Here is a 17,802-nt window from a genome sequence, read left to right as displayed (position 1 = left end):
AGTGATCTGTGTCAGACACTGAGAAATGAAGTGAGCCCTGAAAGTGCCTTTCCTCTCAATTGACTGTAATGGGAATTTAGATGCTGCTCAGAGGAGGACATCTGCATTGCAGACATCTAATTGTGGCCAGATGGATATTTCTCTGACAATAATGTTCTTTGTAGAAGTTCAGTTGCTTTTATGCAAAAGGAGCTGGAGCCATGTCTTCAGAAGGAAATATCTGCTTGTGCTTTCTATATCTGGCATAATTCTGGCACACAAGAAAATGAAAAAAACCCCAGAAACTAAAGAAAGAAGAAGCCCAGTGAGTCCACCCAAGCTATAACTCCCTGGCTATGAGTAGATTGATGGGTGATTGCACATCATGGCAGTATACTGGGCTCTGGGCTTTCACTTCATCTAGTTATGACCTGAGAAGAATGTGCCTCAGCTTTCTTCCTGTCTTTTATACATATGAATTCTTCTCATGCAAATCAAGGGGAAAATAGAGTTAATAAACTCCTATATAAAATCAGGACTTATGACTGAGCTCAAGGATTTTGAAGTTTATGCATAGCCATCGGGTGTATGGAAGCCTCTGGAAAGAAATTTTAAGTAACACTTGTTCTCTATCTGAAAGTGGTGATTCCTCAAGAGTAAAAAACTATTACAACAGTAATTTGCTCTTTGGTAGTGACCAGTTCGGATGCACTTGACACTTCAGCAGCTTTCAGTCAGTCTTGGCAGAGGACACTAATCATTAAAGTGTAACAAGGAAGTAAAGTATCAGACTGAGTTTTTTTTATCTAAGGGAATAAAGGGAAGGAAAAAACCATATATATAAATATATATAGGATTCACAATGGCAATGGGTTAAAAAATTCCCTGATAAACACAAGCAGAAAACTAGACTGTCGTTGCAATTTGAGACAGAAAACTCCAACAACTCAACAATACAAAATCAATTCATAATTGCTTAGAAACAGAAGCTGACAAAGATAGACAGTGCTCCAATACTATAGCCATGATTAATTAAAAATAAATAAAAAGAAATAAAAAACTGCCAAGAAATATCTAAGTCCTAATGATATGAAGAATCCAGCCAAGCAAAACTAGTGCAACCTGCATGCTGTGACAACCAAATGAAAAAAATCCAGAGAATTATATAATTCTACAAAAGTTTCCCAGTACACTGAGGAAAGAGAATGAACATTTACTGCTGTTGAACTGGTTACACAAAGCTCTCTGCTGCCAGGAATATTATTTGTTGTCAAGACTACTGGTTTTGGCCTTGAGCTCTCTTCCATTGAGTCCTCTAGGCAACTGCTGGGCAAGGAAGACTTTCATCTGGATCATTAAAAGCTGAGCATGGTTGCTCTTTGTGTTAGGTTCCTGAGAGCAGCAGTTCTGTTTAAAACATCTGGTCCTCACTCATTCAATAACTGTACCTCTACTGGGTGAGAATTTTGCTTCTGATTCCTCTTTGGAGCCCTTGTATCCTTCAGTCAAATATGTTTGTAACTGACTCACATATCAGAAAAGAATTTGAGAGCAAGAAAAATGCCATGTAAAGTTCTGTGGAAAAAGATGCTTAAATTTAAAATGCTCAAAGCTATCAGATTTACTCACTATTTATACTTGAAAAGTATGTGACATATTTCTCCTTCAAGCAAAGAGTTACAAAAGTATTAGATGTGCACTCTGGTGACCAGGTTTATACAATAGGCAGTAGTAGGCTGCCTGAAACTTTGATTCTTGCACCCTTGTAACAATTTTTCTGTTCAGCTGAGGAATTAAGAGTGATTTAATTTCTTTGACCTTCAGTTTTCCTGTTAGTAAAATGTAGATAACGTTACTTAGCCAACTTTGACAAAAGTGTTAAGAAGAATGTATGGATTCTTACTTCTGCCACCAATATTTCAGTGTTTCTGTTTTCCATTCGCTTATGATGATTCATAGCAAATTTTCAAACATAACTACACAGTATCAGTAAATCATAAGGTAGCTAATTCTTTTCAGGTTTTTTGCAGAGGATTATAAATCTGTGTTTACATCAAGAATTGTAAGTATATTATAACATGTAAAAGCTGGATCGATATAATTTATTTTATAAATAAAAGGAACTCTTACTGATTGGCTAAAAATTTTCCAGATAGTAAATATTCAGATCTTCAGTCTTAACTTTCCAGTTATACTTTTTTCCACTGTGGAGCTCCATAAAAATAATAAACTGCATTGTCATTGCTGTGCTTCCTGTCAGGATCTCCTGCTTGGTCAAGTGTGTATTTATCAAAGTTCTTGTCTTGTTGATATGTGACTGCTGTAGCATTGTGGTGGTTTCTGTCAGATAATAAAGCTGTCTTGAACTCCCACATATAAGAAAAGCTATAGCCCTTTGAAAAACTCTAATAAAATGTTTCTAATTATACACATATAAGAGAGAGTGCCAGAGGGATTTGTTCTTTGTCACAGATCTTCAGAGATGAATTTCTGCAACAATTTGCTGAAGCACATAGACAACAAGAGGCATTTATGACTGACTGCATGTGATGCAGAGATAAGAGATGTGCTAGATCTGAAGTATCTGAAATAAGAAGCAGTGAGAAGCAGAAATGTCCTTGTTTTTCAAGACAGCTAAACTCAGTGTTTATCCACGGTATTCTCACAACACTTAATATAACATTCAAATGGAAGCAGTTTAAAGCATACTTTTATAAGAAATTTTTAACCTTATCTGTAGTCCAGTATGAACAGATGCTCATTAGAAGAGTGTATCTAAATGGCAGATAAACTTGTCATTTTTTTTTTGGTAATAGGCTAGAGAGTGGAAAAGTTTTGCTTCTTCATGTAATAAGGTTCTCTGCTGGGACAAGTAGCACCAATGTATCTTGGAGTGTTCTGTTGAGTGTGCTGTATATGATGAGCTTTTTAACCAGCTGTTGCTTACACGCAATGTGACAAGTTGTGCCACAAAACAGCCAATCTAGTGAAATCTAGTTTCCAGTGTCTCTCTCCCTCCCTAACTTTTTCCCTTCATGTTGACTGATAAATGATGATCTTGTAAGTCTTTTACTGTATAAGGATTTAATAGAGTGTCTATTCCCATTTGTTGGCATATTTTTCCTGAAATTATGTAAAAAATAATCTTCGGATATTTTATGGTTTTGTCCAGTTTGCTTAAAATTGTTCTGAACCACAAAAAATCTTTCAAGGGAATGACACCAGACATGAATACTACTTCTTCAGTCTCATTTTTTTGAGAAACCAGTCTAAATGCAGTATTCAGAATTTTCACTATTAGAAATCCACGTCAGAAGGGCTACTTGTATTAACTCAAGTCAGAATAAATAACATTACAGTATTAAAATAATTGGCAAAATCCAGCAAGTTAAAATGCCCCAGAAAATGCAGTAAAAATGCCAAATTAGGGTTATTGAATCTAAATTAATGTTTCCTTCTCTTGTCTTTTATTTATAAAGCTCTATGTTACATGTGAAGCTGTGTGTACTGTGAGCAAACTATAGGAAAGTGACCTACTCAGTATACTTAATGTCTCAGAGTTGTGTTGAAAAAAATTGAGTGTATTTCACAGATTTCACAGAATATTCTGTGCTGGAAGGGACCCACAAAGTTCGCGAAGTCCAGCTCTGAAGTGAATGGCCCGTAAGGGGATCAAACCTACAACTTTGGTGTTATTAGCATGTGAACTAAGTTCCTATTTTCTGAAGTTTTATTAGCAACCTGCACTCAAAGAGTAGACATGGATTACTGAGGCCATCCTTGGATAAATCCCTGCAAAACCTGATCCATGCTGGTCATGCTTTAAGCAGAGATTGGACCAGGTGACCTCCAGAGAGTCCCTCCTGACCTAAATAAATCTATCATCTGTGACCAGAAAGAGCTGACATATAAAGTATATGAAATTTGCATGCTTTAAATTACCTGAAATTACTTCTGTATAAAACAATTCTAGCCTTTAAAGCTGTGTTAGCCTTCATTAAATCAAAATTCTTTAAAATCTGTACATGGTCTATTTAATAGCTAGGCTGGCTGGCAATTATTTTGTTACCTATAAAAATAAGAAATTGAAAAATATCTAAATTTTAGTCATATTGGATATAATCTCACTTTAAATCCTGAGAAAGGACAGAATTGTATTATTTTCACAGTATCTAGAAGATTAGGGAGAAAATGGCATGTTCAGTGATAGACAATGTGATACAAAACAGCACTTGCAAGAGAAATGTAAGAAGAAATCTACATGGGTTATTACTGAATTTAGAGATTAGTTTGTCATGTATTTTTCTGTGTGTGGGATGCATAGTATTAAGTCCAAAATATTGTCTTCTTATTCAGAATGTGAAAACAGAGGTGTGCAGAAAATACTATTTCCTGATTTGGAAAAGTAGTTTATCAGATTTTAATCAGTAAAGTTTGAAGAATAGACTGTAAGACATGAAGAATAAAAGTCTGTAAATACTTTAGAGAAATGGGGTGGTTTTATAAAAGGAGAAAATACCTCTCACCTATAACAGAGAGGGAATAGTGTCCTATCACTCGTATTTCACACATATGCAGTGCCATGTGGAATGAAATTAACAAACATGTAGAATTGAATTGTGAACAACTAGGGGATAGCTACAACAGCCATTAGAAAAACATTTGTAGATCCTAAGGTTTATTAGATGACAGACTAATTTGTCAAGGGAAGTTCTCAAGTACAAACGTTAGATAAGAGTAGCAATAGTAGGTCAAACTTTATTATACAAGATTCTCTAGCATTACGGCAAGGGAATGTAGATTCCAGTCCTAGCACATAAAGTCTTATGAATACAAAACAGTAGCAAAATAGTGGACAGAAGGGTAGAAAACATGTACTCCATTACTCATCAGATACATGAATAAGAAGTTTGGCAACTACCAAAGAAGAGATATTGCTTAAGCATGCATACTTCTCCTATACACTCTAAAACCAAACCCTCCCTCCCAAGAAACTGACAGTTTAAAATGCAGTCTGCCCCTTGAGGGTGTTGAATAATTATGAACTATGCTTTGGAACGTCACAAAATATATTGATAGAGGCAGCTGTCAGGACCAAATCCCTCCATATTCTGTAGAAATACTGCAAAATAACCTGTATATATATGGATTTATTTTCTTCAGGTTATATATATGTTTGGTTTGTTGAGACTAAATCTGAAGTGTTGCATAATCAAGCACCTAGTTCAATTAGACTGTTATTTAGTAAGCTATATTTGAATAACCATTTGAATAAACAGCTTTGCACTTCTAATATATAATTAAGGTTACATGTCTCTGTATTGTAGTATTCCCCATTTGAACAAAAATAAGAGATACAGAGTAGCCTCAAATTCAAATGTAATATATATCAACTGTTTTCTGAGATAGATTTTCTGGTCTGATTGAGTACTCACCAGGTCACTCTAAACAGTGTCTGGGAAAGAGAAGAATTTATTCATGGTTCTATTTTATGTGTAATATTTTTATCCATATGCACCATATTTACAGTCTGGTTTTGTCTTGGACTGAACTAATGGTCTAGTGAACTAAGTTTAACTCAGTTGATAGTGAAATTGTTAATGCAGTGTTTCTTTCTTCCTCCCTACAGTATGCTGTCTGGCTGGTCCTTTGGGTTACATGGAATGTGTTTGTTATCTGCTTCTATTTGGAGGCTGGGGACCTTTCAAAGGTAATTTGCCATTGGATACATTCAAGCCATCAGCACTTTGTTAACATGCCCTAGTCAACAACAGACTGTGCTCTGTTTTACTCATCCTTTTAGTGTTATCAGAATGAATGTCATAGTATGATGGAAATTTGGAGTGTTCTTGAGTGTTAGACACTTTTAAACTAGAAAGTAATGAGCATACACATTCTGATGCCCACAAAATAATAGTATATATGTTTTAAAAGAAAATTATTTCTTTTTGCCCCTCTCAGTAGTCTTGCAGTGCAAATTTCACCCCTGTGAGAGACATTAATTAGTGCCTTCATGAATACAAAACATTGTCATCTCAGGAGTAAGCAAATATTTATTGTACCATTTACCTTGCTGTTATTTAGATGGATTCCATTCAGGGTTCTTACATCATAGCATAATAATTATAAAAGAAGTTGTCTTTCATTAAATTAGGTTGTAAACTGAGATGCCATAACAGATTGCCTTTTGGCTACAACAGTGATTTTTAAGTTTGTGCTTATGATAGTAATGTTATGCTTGAACACTTATACACAGTAAAAATCCATAGGAAAAATATATTTTCCCAAGAATGACATATTTATAGGGTTTACACTGCAAGTGATAACATGTAAAGTGGCAGTTGGTAATGGCTCAATCCAACATTTCAAACCAAAACTCCTACTTTATAACGTGTTCCCAGAAAGCTGACAATTTTTAGGATAAAAGATTAGTAGTAGCAATACATTATTTTGTTATAGTAATACACTTCTAAATATTGTTGCCCATGCTGAATTATGCTCACAGTGCTGTGAACTGACCATCAAGAAGAATCCCATGTGTCGAAGAGAACACATTCTCTTCTTGATTTAGATTTTTAATTGCTGTTCTTGATTATACGGAGTTTAGCCAAACTGTAAATTACAGATGTAATTCTCTGAGCCTTTGTGAGTTACTGATATCTTATGATACAGAAAGTTAAACACAATTATAGGAAGAATAAATGAGGTAAAGATACTTCCTTACCTGTATTTTCTTTCAAATCACCCCCAACATACAAGAGTTACTGGAGACAAGGTTATTTAATCTCACATGTATTCTGTTTCTTTAAAAGATACTGACTTCAAAAAGGATCAGAATTACATTTCCTGAGGGTGTAAAGTAATTTTCTGCAGGTAAAACGTTGCACTTCCTGGGTTTTATACCTTCAGACAGGTCCAATCTGATTAAAATCTTGGCAAAAAACATAGTAAATAAAAGAACTTGACTGTCTTCTATTTGGTAAAAATATTTCTTTATTGCTAAGTGAACTAATGTATATAACAAACCTGGCACCTGTTGTACAATTATACTCAATCCAATCCTCCCTCTTTCCACCCACTTGTTTCAGCCACCTGCACTCCTACACTTGTAAACATTGGGATGCTTATCTTGTCTGGGGAATTGAAAGGGGATGGAAAAGAATGGAGAAAGGAGAAGCAGCTGTTTGAGTACTGTGTCTTAATGGGTATAAAAGCAGCTTAAGAACCCTAGTAAGTGCTGGTTGGAACAAAAATGCATTACAAACAGTATCTAAACCTTGAACTGATTTTTTCTGAAGTCTAGAGATGTGTCATCTAGAGTTTTCCCAACCAGCCATAGGGTTCAGGCCTATGCTTGAATGCAGTTAAATTTTTAATTTGGTCTTTAGAGGTGTTATTTGTTTCAGTGATATGATTTGCCTTGAAATAACCAGTAAAGTATATTTCTTGCACTTCAACTGGCTTTCAAAGCAACAGAATTGCTAAAAAGAGGAAGCACAGGAAAAGTACCTACAAAATGGATTTAAGAAATAGGTAGAGATCTATTCTAAAAAAGGTCTAATTCACATGTGGGGCATCCCTCTCCACTCCTTTTCAGCTGTGAATGGTATGTCAAAACTCCCCTACATGATTGCATATTCTGTAAGATCCGGGGACTAGAAATATATGTCTAATGGAAAGATACCCTCCTGTTCTAGGAGGATAAGCCTCTTCAGAGTTTCTGGCTGTATTACTGATGTAGGTTGCTTACAAAATGGATCATTGTAAGTGTTACGTCTCTCAGTCATATTCATAAATCTTGCACTGAATCTTCTTTATTATTTATATTTTCATCTGGGAATAACTGCAACTTTAAATTTGTAGTGATAATCCTGCATATTTTGTTTGTTTGGAATGGCATGTAGAACCCTGAGAAAAGCTCTGGCTCTGAATTAGTTCTAAACAGAGAATAAAAAATAACCCTTAGGCAAGTACCAGGGGGAAGGCTCTGAGGTTGTAAACCATGAGAGAAGATCCTGCGCAGCATGGCTTTAAGAATTGATGGATTACAATTACAGCCTAATAATAGTTCAGACGGGTATAGTTTATTTTTATATGTATAATTTATAGCTTACTACTGAATAAAATAAAAGTAAGACTTTTTTTGAAGTTTTGAGAACAGCTTTCATTCTATGCGTGTGTACTAACAACTCTTCTGTCATCACCTGCTAATACAATGGAAGGGACATTTCAATGGTTATTATTAATCATTGTTTTTAATAATTATAAAAAAAGGTTTGCTGGCTTCATCCTTTTTTTAGTTTTAGTTGTGGGGGCATAGGTCATGACCTTTTTACAGCTTCTTATAGCACTGAAACAGGTCTGCAAAGACTCAAAAATTTTTAGAACAATGAGACATGGAAATCTGTTCGCGTTATATACCATTACAGTCATAGATATCTTGTGGGAAATGGTGTCACACTAAGTATTTTCTGTCTTTGAGGCACAGTTGTCTTTGCTGAAATTCTTTCACAGCAAGCTGGAGTATTTATGGCTTCGTAAGAAAGGTTTGTAACAAAGAGGAAGTGTAATGACTTGTTCTTAACCTTAATTTTTATGTGGATCTGTGAATGAATGCCTAGAACTCACTTCTCAAACTTGCTTTTCAGTATTATTCTTCAAAAATATGTAATTAATCTATGTGTTGTTTTGCTTGCTGTTGAGTGCCATACTCAGTATAAGTAGGACTTTTTAGGTTCAGGAGTGATAATATTTATTTTGGCCTGTGGATAAGAAAATGTAGCATATGAAAAGCATAACCTCTTGTCTTGACTAAGGCACATCTAAAGTACACTAGTGAAACAAAAAAGTAAAACATAATTGGATGAATTTCTGAGAAAAATTTAATATTTCTGTGATTTTTTAAACCCAGGAAAGGACACAAGGATATAGATTCAGCTATCTCAGAACAACAACAACAAAATACTCATGTGATTAAGAAACAGTACTCTTGGTTCAAAGCATTTGAAAGCTTCCCCTAATGATACCTAATGATCCCAGAAGGAGAATAGAAGCAGAATAAGAATCATTATACTCCTATTTTTGGTTTAGAAATGAATAAACATTTTTTTGCCAAAAAAAAAAAGCATGGTTGAGCTGGCACTGTTCCCATCATAAGCGTAGGGGTGGAGATGCTGCTGCTGTCAGTTACTGGAAGTCAAGGCAGAGGCTGTGTTTGGGATGTTGAACAAGGGGAACCAGCTGAGATTCAGGGTCCAAAACAGGCTTGCTTCACATGATTCCAGCCTTGATTGAGTACTTTTGATTCTCTTTGCATGCAACCCTATTTGTGTGACCAGATACAAGAGCTCTCCTCTCACTGCTGCCTGGCTGAGCTCTGGAATTGCTTTGTTGTAATCCCTAGAGTATTATGTGTTTGTGACCAAGAAAACAGTTTTTAAAAACTCATTTGTACTGCCAAAATTGATTTATTTTCTATTTGTGTGGCATTCTTTACATCTTCCTTATTTATACTTAATAACATGCAGTTACATTTAATGTATTAAATCATAAGGTTGTACTTTTATATCTTTTGACACAAAAATTGGATGTTTAAAACTCAAACACTCCAGTATCAAGATATGCCAGAATTATGACTGTTTGACTTAACATGGTTTGGCTTGCTCTTTAGATTAATTTTTATATAGCTTTTAATTATGCTGTCACAACTGTATTTTTTTCTTTTTCACCATCCTTTCCTTAATCGCTGTACCACATAGGCTGTTTTAGAGATGAAGGTCTGGGAGTTGAGTGAGGCTGCCATACTGGATCTTACTCCATGTACTGCAGCAGTCAGAAAGAGATATAAAAGTAAATCCTGTACTCCAGTTTGGATCTGAAAACATGTAGAATAAGAATATGAAAGGTTAGGTACAGAACTGTGGTACCTAAGATCTCTAAGCACACTCATGATACTGTGTTCGTTGCTCACCATGTGTAGTCGGAGTGTGGTTCCTAAAGATTTTAATAGTCATTCTACAGATCTGAGTTGCAAGCTATTGTTCTAAAAAAAAAGTTTCTATTTGCATTCAAATTATGTTACTTCCTTTCCTATATTGCCCTGAACTGCAACAGGGGAACACAAAAGAATAAGAAAGATTAGAAAATGCACTTATTTAAAATTGAAATAATTAAATATGATACAAAGAACTTTAGTATTAAAATGTAAGCTGAAGGAAAAATCGTAATCAAGTTGTTTCCTGCCAGAAGTTTTAATGGAAATCAAATATTTCTGAACATTTTGTCTCCTACCCACCCCCAATAACTGGAAATGTAAGATAACAGACTCACAAAATCACAGATTTGTTCATTTTGGAAGAGACCTCTTAAGGTCAGTTAATCCAGTCTCCTGCTCAGAGTAGCACCAACTTAAAAGTTCTGTCAGGTTGCTCAGAGTTTTAGCCAGGCAAGTTTTAAAAATCTCCAAGGATAGAAATTTCACAACTTCTCTATTTCTTAACCCCTATCATTGTGAAAAAATGTCTACTGAGAAGCAGCTGAAATTTCCATTGCTGAAAACTGTGACGTTGCTTCTTGTCCTTTCACTGTGTACCTCTGAGAAGAATCATGCTACATCTTTTCTAACACTCCCTTTAGGCTTTTAAGTGAAGTTTAATACTTCAGCTTTCTATTTGTTCTTTCCACAGTTGAATTCCTATTTCCAACCACAGACAGCTTGTTGCACCTCACAAGAAAAAAGCTATATATCATGTCATAAATAATCAGTTCACTTCTCATAATTTTACATGCTTTACTATGGAAGAGAAATGAAGGGTCTTTACATGTATGTGAAGTTATATAGTATCTTAGGTAAAATGCAGAAAGATGAAGGTTATCGATGTTTGAAACACATTCAAAAACACATTCAAAAAGAATTAGAATCTTTTAGTTTAAAGACAATTCAATTAATACCAATGTTTAAGTTTCCTGATATTGTATATAGCAAAATATTGAAAATGTCTCATCTAAACCTTCTAGTCAAGTAAAATGCTGCAGACTCTTCCCCTTTCCTGCTGAGGTAAGTATGAAACCAAAACTTGGTGATAGATAGCAGTAGGAAGGCTCTATAGTGGCATTGCTGAGAAATACCCTTGGGGAGAGAGACAGCTCTTCAAGGCAGAGGAACTACTGAAGAAATGAAGATTTAGGGAGAGAGTTTGTAAGTATTGTCCACTCTGTATCTGAACTGCAAGTTAGTCTTTTTCCATATAATGAAATCAGAGGAATAAAGACAAATGTAAGAAAACGTAACTAGGATTCTCCAACTGCCAGTGTGCACTGTGATTAAAGTCAGTGTTTTTGTACTCATAGTCATGGCTTATAGTAAAGTAAGGCCAGAAGGGCCTTCAGGATATGGCTAGTCCGTTCTCCTGCCTCTAACCAGGCTCAGTAACCAACCTGCACTATGGGAGAGCATCTTATGCAAAAGATCTTAAGGAGGAAATGAGCAGTTTAGAAATCCACCCACATATGGCACTCATGCATTATCAACTTTTCATCACTGAACCTTCCTTTCCCTTGTTGATCTGAGATGCTATTCTAGGATTAGCCAGATATGGCTGACTTTTAGTGGCTGTAGGGCAGCCCAGTCTTTCTCTTTTCCTTTTCCGTTGGGTGACTCTAATGAGAAGAGGAAGAGGCAGCAATGATTGTAGCACTTTCTGTCAACAAATTAACACAGTACTGCATTGCTGGTGGAAATAAATGCAAGGAGTGAGAGGAAATATGGAGCTTATGTTTTTTCCTACCATTCCCACTAATCCCCACTGTCTTATTCAGCAAAGTTGTAAGGACCAACCAGAAATAGGCACCCTGTAGTATTTAGTGTTTTTCCACTTGAATATCTCAACACTGGCAAGCCAACTGTGTGTCTGACTTTCATGTACCACTGCTTGGATTGATACCTAGGTGCTCTGAAATCCAGTTTATATCCATATGCAAACTAACTACAATAATGCAAATTAATTCAGGATATGATTTGCATAGCTTGTCACTCATGTTGCTTAAAAAACATACTGGCTATGAGTGCTGAACACTTTATGCAGCTAATATACTCTGATTTTAAAGGGAGGGTTTGATGCACAGATGAAGCTGATGAAAGAAGGAAAGAAAAGGAACAGGTAATTCATCTTCAGCATAACTCAGTTGTAACAAAGTAATGAACTTGGTGACAAGATTGAATTTACCCCAGTTACAAACTCATTCTACATTGTTTTGTATCCATTAGTATAATCGTTATACAAATATACTGCATTGACTCCACATTTGCTAATTATTTTTGTAAGGCATTGGTGGTCATTAACAGTTAAATGTCAATGTCACACATACTTTAATAAAACAACCTGCAGGATGGTTAATTTTGAACATATTACCTTCCTTGGATGTTGTTTTACCAGATGTCCTGTTAAGATAACAGAGAAATTAAATTAGATTTCAACTCAAAGCATCTGGTTAACTTTGTAGGTAAATGCCTTTGAGCAGTAAATCTGACCAAGGTTTTCAGATAAATAGCTATCAGAATGTTTTAAGTAAATGACTTTATTTTTTTACTTCCATTACTTAGGGCAGATTTGACATGCTTGATCATATATCTAACAGATGAAAATTGAAAATAGTGCTGGCAACCAGCAGTGTTAGGTTATTCAGAGGGTAGTTTCATGGGTAGATACTATTAAACATGCTAATAGTTTCATAAAATTTAGTTTTGTGGCCATTTTTAAACCTCAATATCTTTACCAGCTAGAAAGATAACTGATTATAAAATTTAATCTGTTTCTTACTGTAGACATGGCATATGGTGGAATACATTTAGATAAAAGTGGAATTTTTCATCTCTTTAATGGTGAAGCAAATTTTAATAGAACATCACATGAAGTATAGAAAAATATGAAATAATGATTGTATAGATGTTGCTAATTGTAACAACTTTATCTTTTAAAATCCTGGGATTATTTTTTTTGAGTTTATGAATAAACATGTTGATTTATATATGCACACTTTTCCCATACTCTAATATTTTTGCACTGAATACAGGAACACACAGAAATGAGTAAGTGCAGTGACTGATCAGATGATGATTTCATATGATGATTTACATATGTGTGTACATATATATTGAGTACCTTAGTTATGCTCTTAAGATCGCTAAGCACACATTTTAGCATTTTCCTTAAAACTTATAGTGACATGGAAGTTATATATCTTAAGGCAGTGCCATGGATATTTCTGCAAGTCTTTTGAATGTTACAGCCAAGCCATTGCAGAAAAATATCTAAATATATACTTATGAGGTTACTTTTTAATATTTATTAATTATATTGCACTACCATCTAGTGGCCCCAATTTGATATCAGGGTGCCATTATACTATGAGCCCTAGACACACATAGTATAAGTAGACCTTGTCCTATATGGTGCATAGTCTTAGTACATAATTCTGGGAGAATAAGAGAGTTAAAGTGGAAACCAAAATATAGTAGAATGTTGTGAGAATCCTAACCAGTGTTATATCTTTCAAATTCTTCATGAAGTCTGGATTTTCACAACTTTTTCGTCATATTTTCCCCACATTTCTCATCTCTGTGAGTACTGATAGTCGAGTGACACAAAGCCCTGCTTTTACAGCATTTCATGGTCCACCTCTGCAAGGAAATCAGTTCTGTGTGCTGTAGTGCACCATTGCTAGCGTTTCACCAGTTGTTTAAGGCACTGGGGGAAAAACAGTTGATTTTGCTTAAAATGAAAGATCAGAAGGTAAGTTTATTTCTAGTCAAGCAGGTACTCAGAAGATCACAGCTGCAGAATGCATGTTTGCTATGACAGCTCTTCTAGGGAGTTGTCTATGCCTCTCATATACAGTACCTTTCCTATGGGTATATGAATCAGCTATGGAACAAGAGCTGAAGGATTATTTACCATAGTTGAAAGCAAGGGAGTCTGTCAGCACAACCACTCATCTTTTGTGAAAGTATAAAAACATAAGAAAATATACCCTGCTTTTTAAATTTCTCTGTCTCATGGTGTCAGCTTTGTGTTTCATTATTTATTCTTTTGGGGTACAGATGCAACACTTTAACATAGTCCTTAACAGTTTTTTATTTTAAGTGTAGATGAAATGGCTAGAATGTACTTTCCCCACATCTACTTTTCCTCTAAATATAAATAAATAAATAAATTAATAATAATAATAATCTATCAGATTAACTCTGTCTCGTGAACCTTGGGTATACCAGAAATTTTAAGGTAGCACTAAACCCATACAGTTTCTGAGGAGCTTTGTATTACTTGGAATTTCTGAAAGAAACCATTCTGATCCTTATCACACAAAAAATGATGCCAGTGCTAATCTAGCAAGAAATAAAAATTCTGTATTGCTATCAGCATATTTTCACATGTGAAAAAGCATTTATTGAACCTGGGAAAGCAATGTGAGCTGTGAAGTGCTCTCCTTTTTTGATCCTGTTTAATAATGAAGCCCCTCCCCATATTCCTTTCTTATCCCTGCAATGGTACAAGTGAGCTCACAGGCCATTCACTGAAAATGGCTGTGGTGACTGATTATCTCTTACAGTGGTTCATCCTATTATAGCATTCTGTATTAGCAGTTGCCCTTCTGCTGGAGGCTCCCACTCCCATGTTCCTGATAGAGTACTAAAGCATTTGGACATTCATGATCTGTCTCTAGGCTAAAATACACAGGTGTGTCTTATGCCACTTTGAGCAGCCACATAAAGTATGTTCTTACACACACACTCAACTTTGCACTGAAGCAGGTGAATAGCTCCTATGGAAGGCACTAAAAAAAAGCTAAGGAGATAGTAATGAGTTTAAACTGGTACAAATATTTCAAAGTGAATGTCTGCCCTACTTATAGAGCTATGCTATGTTTTCTGCACCACAAGAGAATTTACAGAAATCTCCTTAACCATTTAAACAGGTATTTCAAAAAACGTGTTGCAATGAAACTATTCAAGATACAACAGAAATTACTTCAAAACTTTAGAATTATTTTTTCATGTAATTTTTCTTCCTTTCTCATTACAGTAAAAAGAATGTTTCCAAAACTGCTACTGAAATGCAGTGATCTGTGGTACATGGATGAGTGAATTAACTAATGTCAACTTTGATAACAGTGTAGGATTTGATGATAGATTTTTATTAATTGTCCATAATAAACAGGAAAAATATTCTCTGGCAAAACCTCATTGGCTTCAGTGATGTCACACTGCAGCTGACAGCATATTCTGAGCTGGTTTTGTTTTGTTGATTCCATATGCTTGAAATGAAGGACTGGCTATGAAAAATATTTGCTCTCCTTTCCTAAAAACCCATTAAACTCAATTATTGCCCTCATGAATTTATCCCCAGAGGGTAAGTTCACTCTAGTGTTGTTTTCAAAACTTGCTGCTGCTATTTCAATGATAATAATTTTAGAAGGCATCCTATCTATTCAGGAGTGCTATAGTAGTGTTGTAACATCCCACTTATCAGACTACCACAAATACCTGTTTGGGTAGAAACTGGATTCTGTGTTTTGAGGGTAGGATTTGATTGATTTAGTAATCTTCTGAATTGAACTAAAGTGCGGTTTATTGTGGGTTTCACGCTAAAAGCCTGTTCTTCAGCAGGCCACAGTGTAACTGACTATTTTTCTTCCATGCTACAATAGTTGAGTAATTCAGCAATAATGAGGTGATCAGTAATGTGCTGGGTCTAAGTATCTCACTGGTATCCTTAAACTGCCAATGAATCTTTTTATAGAAAAACTGCTGTTTGCGATTTAGAGAGAGTGCTCAAAACTATGTGAAGAAGCCAGTTCCTCCTCTATGGATAATTGAGATATACCTCACTACTTAGATGGAAAAAAAAAAAAAAAAAAAAAAAAAGGTGTTGGATTTGTCAGGCTTTTGTCCATATCTTAAAAGTGAAGGGCTCTCTCTGTATAGGGGCCCTTCTATGACTTCCAGTCAGATGCTCAAAGCAATATCCCTCTTCCTCTCTTTTTTTGGCAATTTTATATTTGTCACTCTCCTCTTTTCCTCCCTCATCTTATTCAAGCTGAACACTTTTTTTAATCTTGGCTTTGCTCACCTCTGGCACATTCCTCTGATGGTTAGCACATCCAAGTGTATTCTAGCTGGATTTAGCTAAACTGGCAAGTTTTATTTTGATTTGGCAGTATGGGGAAACACTGTATTTGAGTGCATTTTCATTTAGCTATTTCTATTTAACCCTCATTTACAGTATATGCTAATTGTTGTTATTCTTCACTGCCCACTGTAACCAAATGCATTTGATTCATTGTGTTCCCACAGGTGTTCTTAAAACACAAGTACGAGACAATTGTCCTGCAGCATTAATGATGGGGATTGATTTGCATTAGGTGGACAAGTTAAGCAGTTGTAACATATTTGTTTATCTTAAAGTTTCACCATTTTTTACATTTTTTTTCTCATTGGAATATCAATACAAAGTTTATGTAGATGTATTTGTTCTTTCATACATTGCATATCACATCCTAATATAAATTGTAATGAAACATTTTTAAATATATTAATGATATAATCTGGATAATATACAGTATAACTTCTTGCATAAGTATTCACATAAGAGTTATATAAAAATTGATACCAAGGGTTGTGCAAATGTTATCTGTGAATATTATCATCTACCCAACTACACTTAATCCTAGATGTTCAAATGGCCATGTAAGAAATACTGCCTGAAAGAGATTCCTCCATTGGAAAAGCTTCTCTTTAGGCCTATGAAACAAACCACTCACTTTAATTGAAAAACAGATACATATATACATATATATATATTAGATCCACTTCATTTGACATCATATATTTGCTGTCGAATTTCTTTATACTCATAGGCATGAATTCTAATTAAAAAATATGTTGTTCTTAACTCTTGTACAGAAATGTCCTATATTCTTTTATTTATTCTGTCTTAAAAAGTTCTTATTCTACTTACTAAATACTATCAGTGACTTTGTAAATGTTTTAGAGTAGTTCAGTCACAAAACTAGTTTCAACTCAGCACAAGGATATATGATATAGTGCAATTTGTGTGGAATAAGAAATCTTTGGAGCTTCTAATTGTGCATTTCTCATGGTTGACAAACAACAGTGGGGTTCAAAGCATGAGATATTTCCTAAAACTACAACTTCTGGCTGTTGTGTTTACCTTCATGAATTCTGCGGTTTTAATTTTTAATAAAGGAAAAAGTCATGAGTTCAGACAGCTGTTTGGAAGAAGAGGCTGCATGAGGGCTTAGTAACAACAGACTATGATACTATGTAATTAGGTTTTTTTCTCTTCATTAGCATATACAACCTGCTACAGGAATGAGAATATAATGATAATTGCCAGGCTCCTGGGTTTTCACACTCAGAAATAGTGTAAAGTACAAATCTAAAGTAATAGGGATTCCTTTCAAGAAATGTCTGTCTGCATAGTGAAAACGGGAGCTTGTAAAAGACTACGGAGACTTAATTTTTATGTTAAATTTCTGGCAAAACATCTCCAGGAGATAATAGTACTGATTCTCATTCAGGTCTCAAAGTGCAAATGAGTGTAGCATTCATTCTTTAACTTGTCATTAAAGGATGTTTGCCTGTGCCACAGCATGTAGCATTAATGATAGATTCTGCAGAAAAGAGTTGCCTCTATATGAAAAGCCACTGAAGACTAAAGTTTATTGGAAAAGCTTATATGGGAATTTTATTTGATTCCTGTACACATTCTGTTTAGCTTTAGGCAATATTTCCATTTTTTCACA

The 17,802-nt window shown here is 35.0% G+C and overlaps 1 protein-coding gene across 4 annotated transcripts in view; it reads left to right on the top strand.

Moving 5' to 3' along the window:
• The window catches only part of NKAIN2 (sodium/potassium transporting ATPase interacting 2), a 537,578-nt gene that overhangs the window by 281,008 nt on the left and 238,768 nt on the right, over positions 1-17,802 (top strand). For 3 of the 4 annotated variants that reach the window (XR_007628909.1, XR_007628911.1, XM_050315311.1), the window contains exon 3: positions 5,609-5,689. The exons of the other annotated variant lie outside the window; for it this stretch is intronic. Coding sequence is in view for 1 of the 3 variants with exons in the window: in XM_050315311.1 (XP_050171268.1) it covers positions 5,609-5,689 (81 nt within the window). In the remaining 2 variants the exon portion in view is untranslated. The remainder of the gene's footprint in view (positions 1-5,608; positions 5,690-17,802) is intronic. 4 annotated transcript variants of the gene reach the window in all.

The sequence above is a fragment of the Myiozetetes cayanensis genome, unplaced genomic scaffold (assembly GCF_022539395.1).
Source record: "Myiozetetes cayanensis isolate MyiCay16 unplaced genomic scaffold, myiCay2020 scf2-11, whole genome shotgun sequence".
Taxonomy (NCBI): domain Eukaryota; kingdom Metazoa; phylum Chordata; class Aves; order Passeriformes; family Tyrannidae; genus Myiozetetes; species Myiozetetes cayanensis.
The sequence above is the reverse complement of the archived record's forward strand: the minus strand, read 5'-3'. Positions and strand labels throughout refer to the sequence as shown.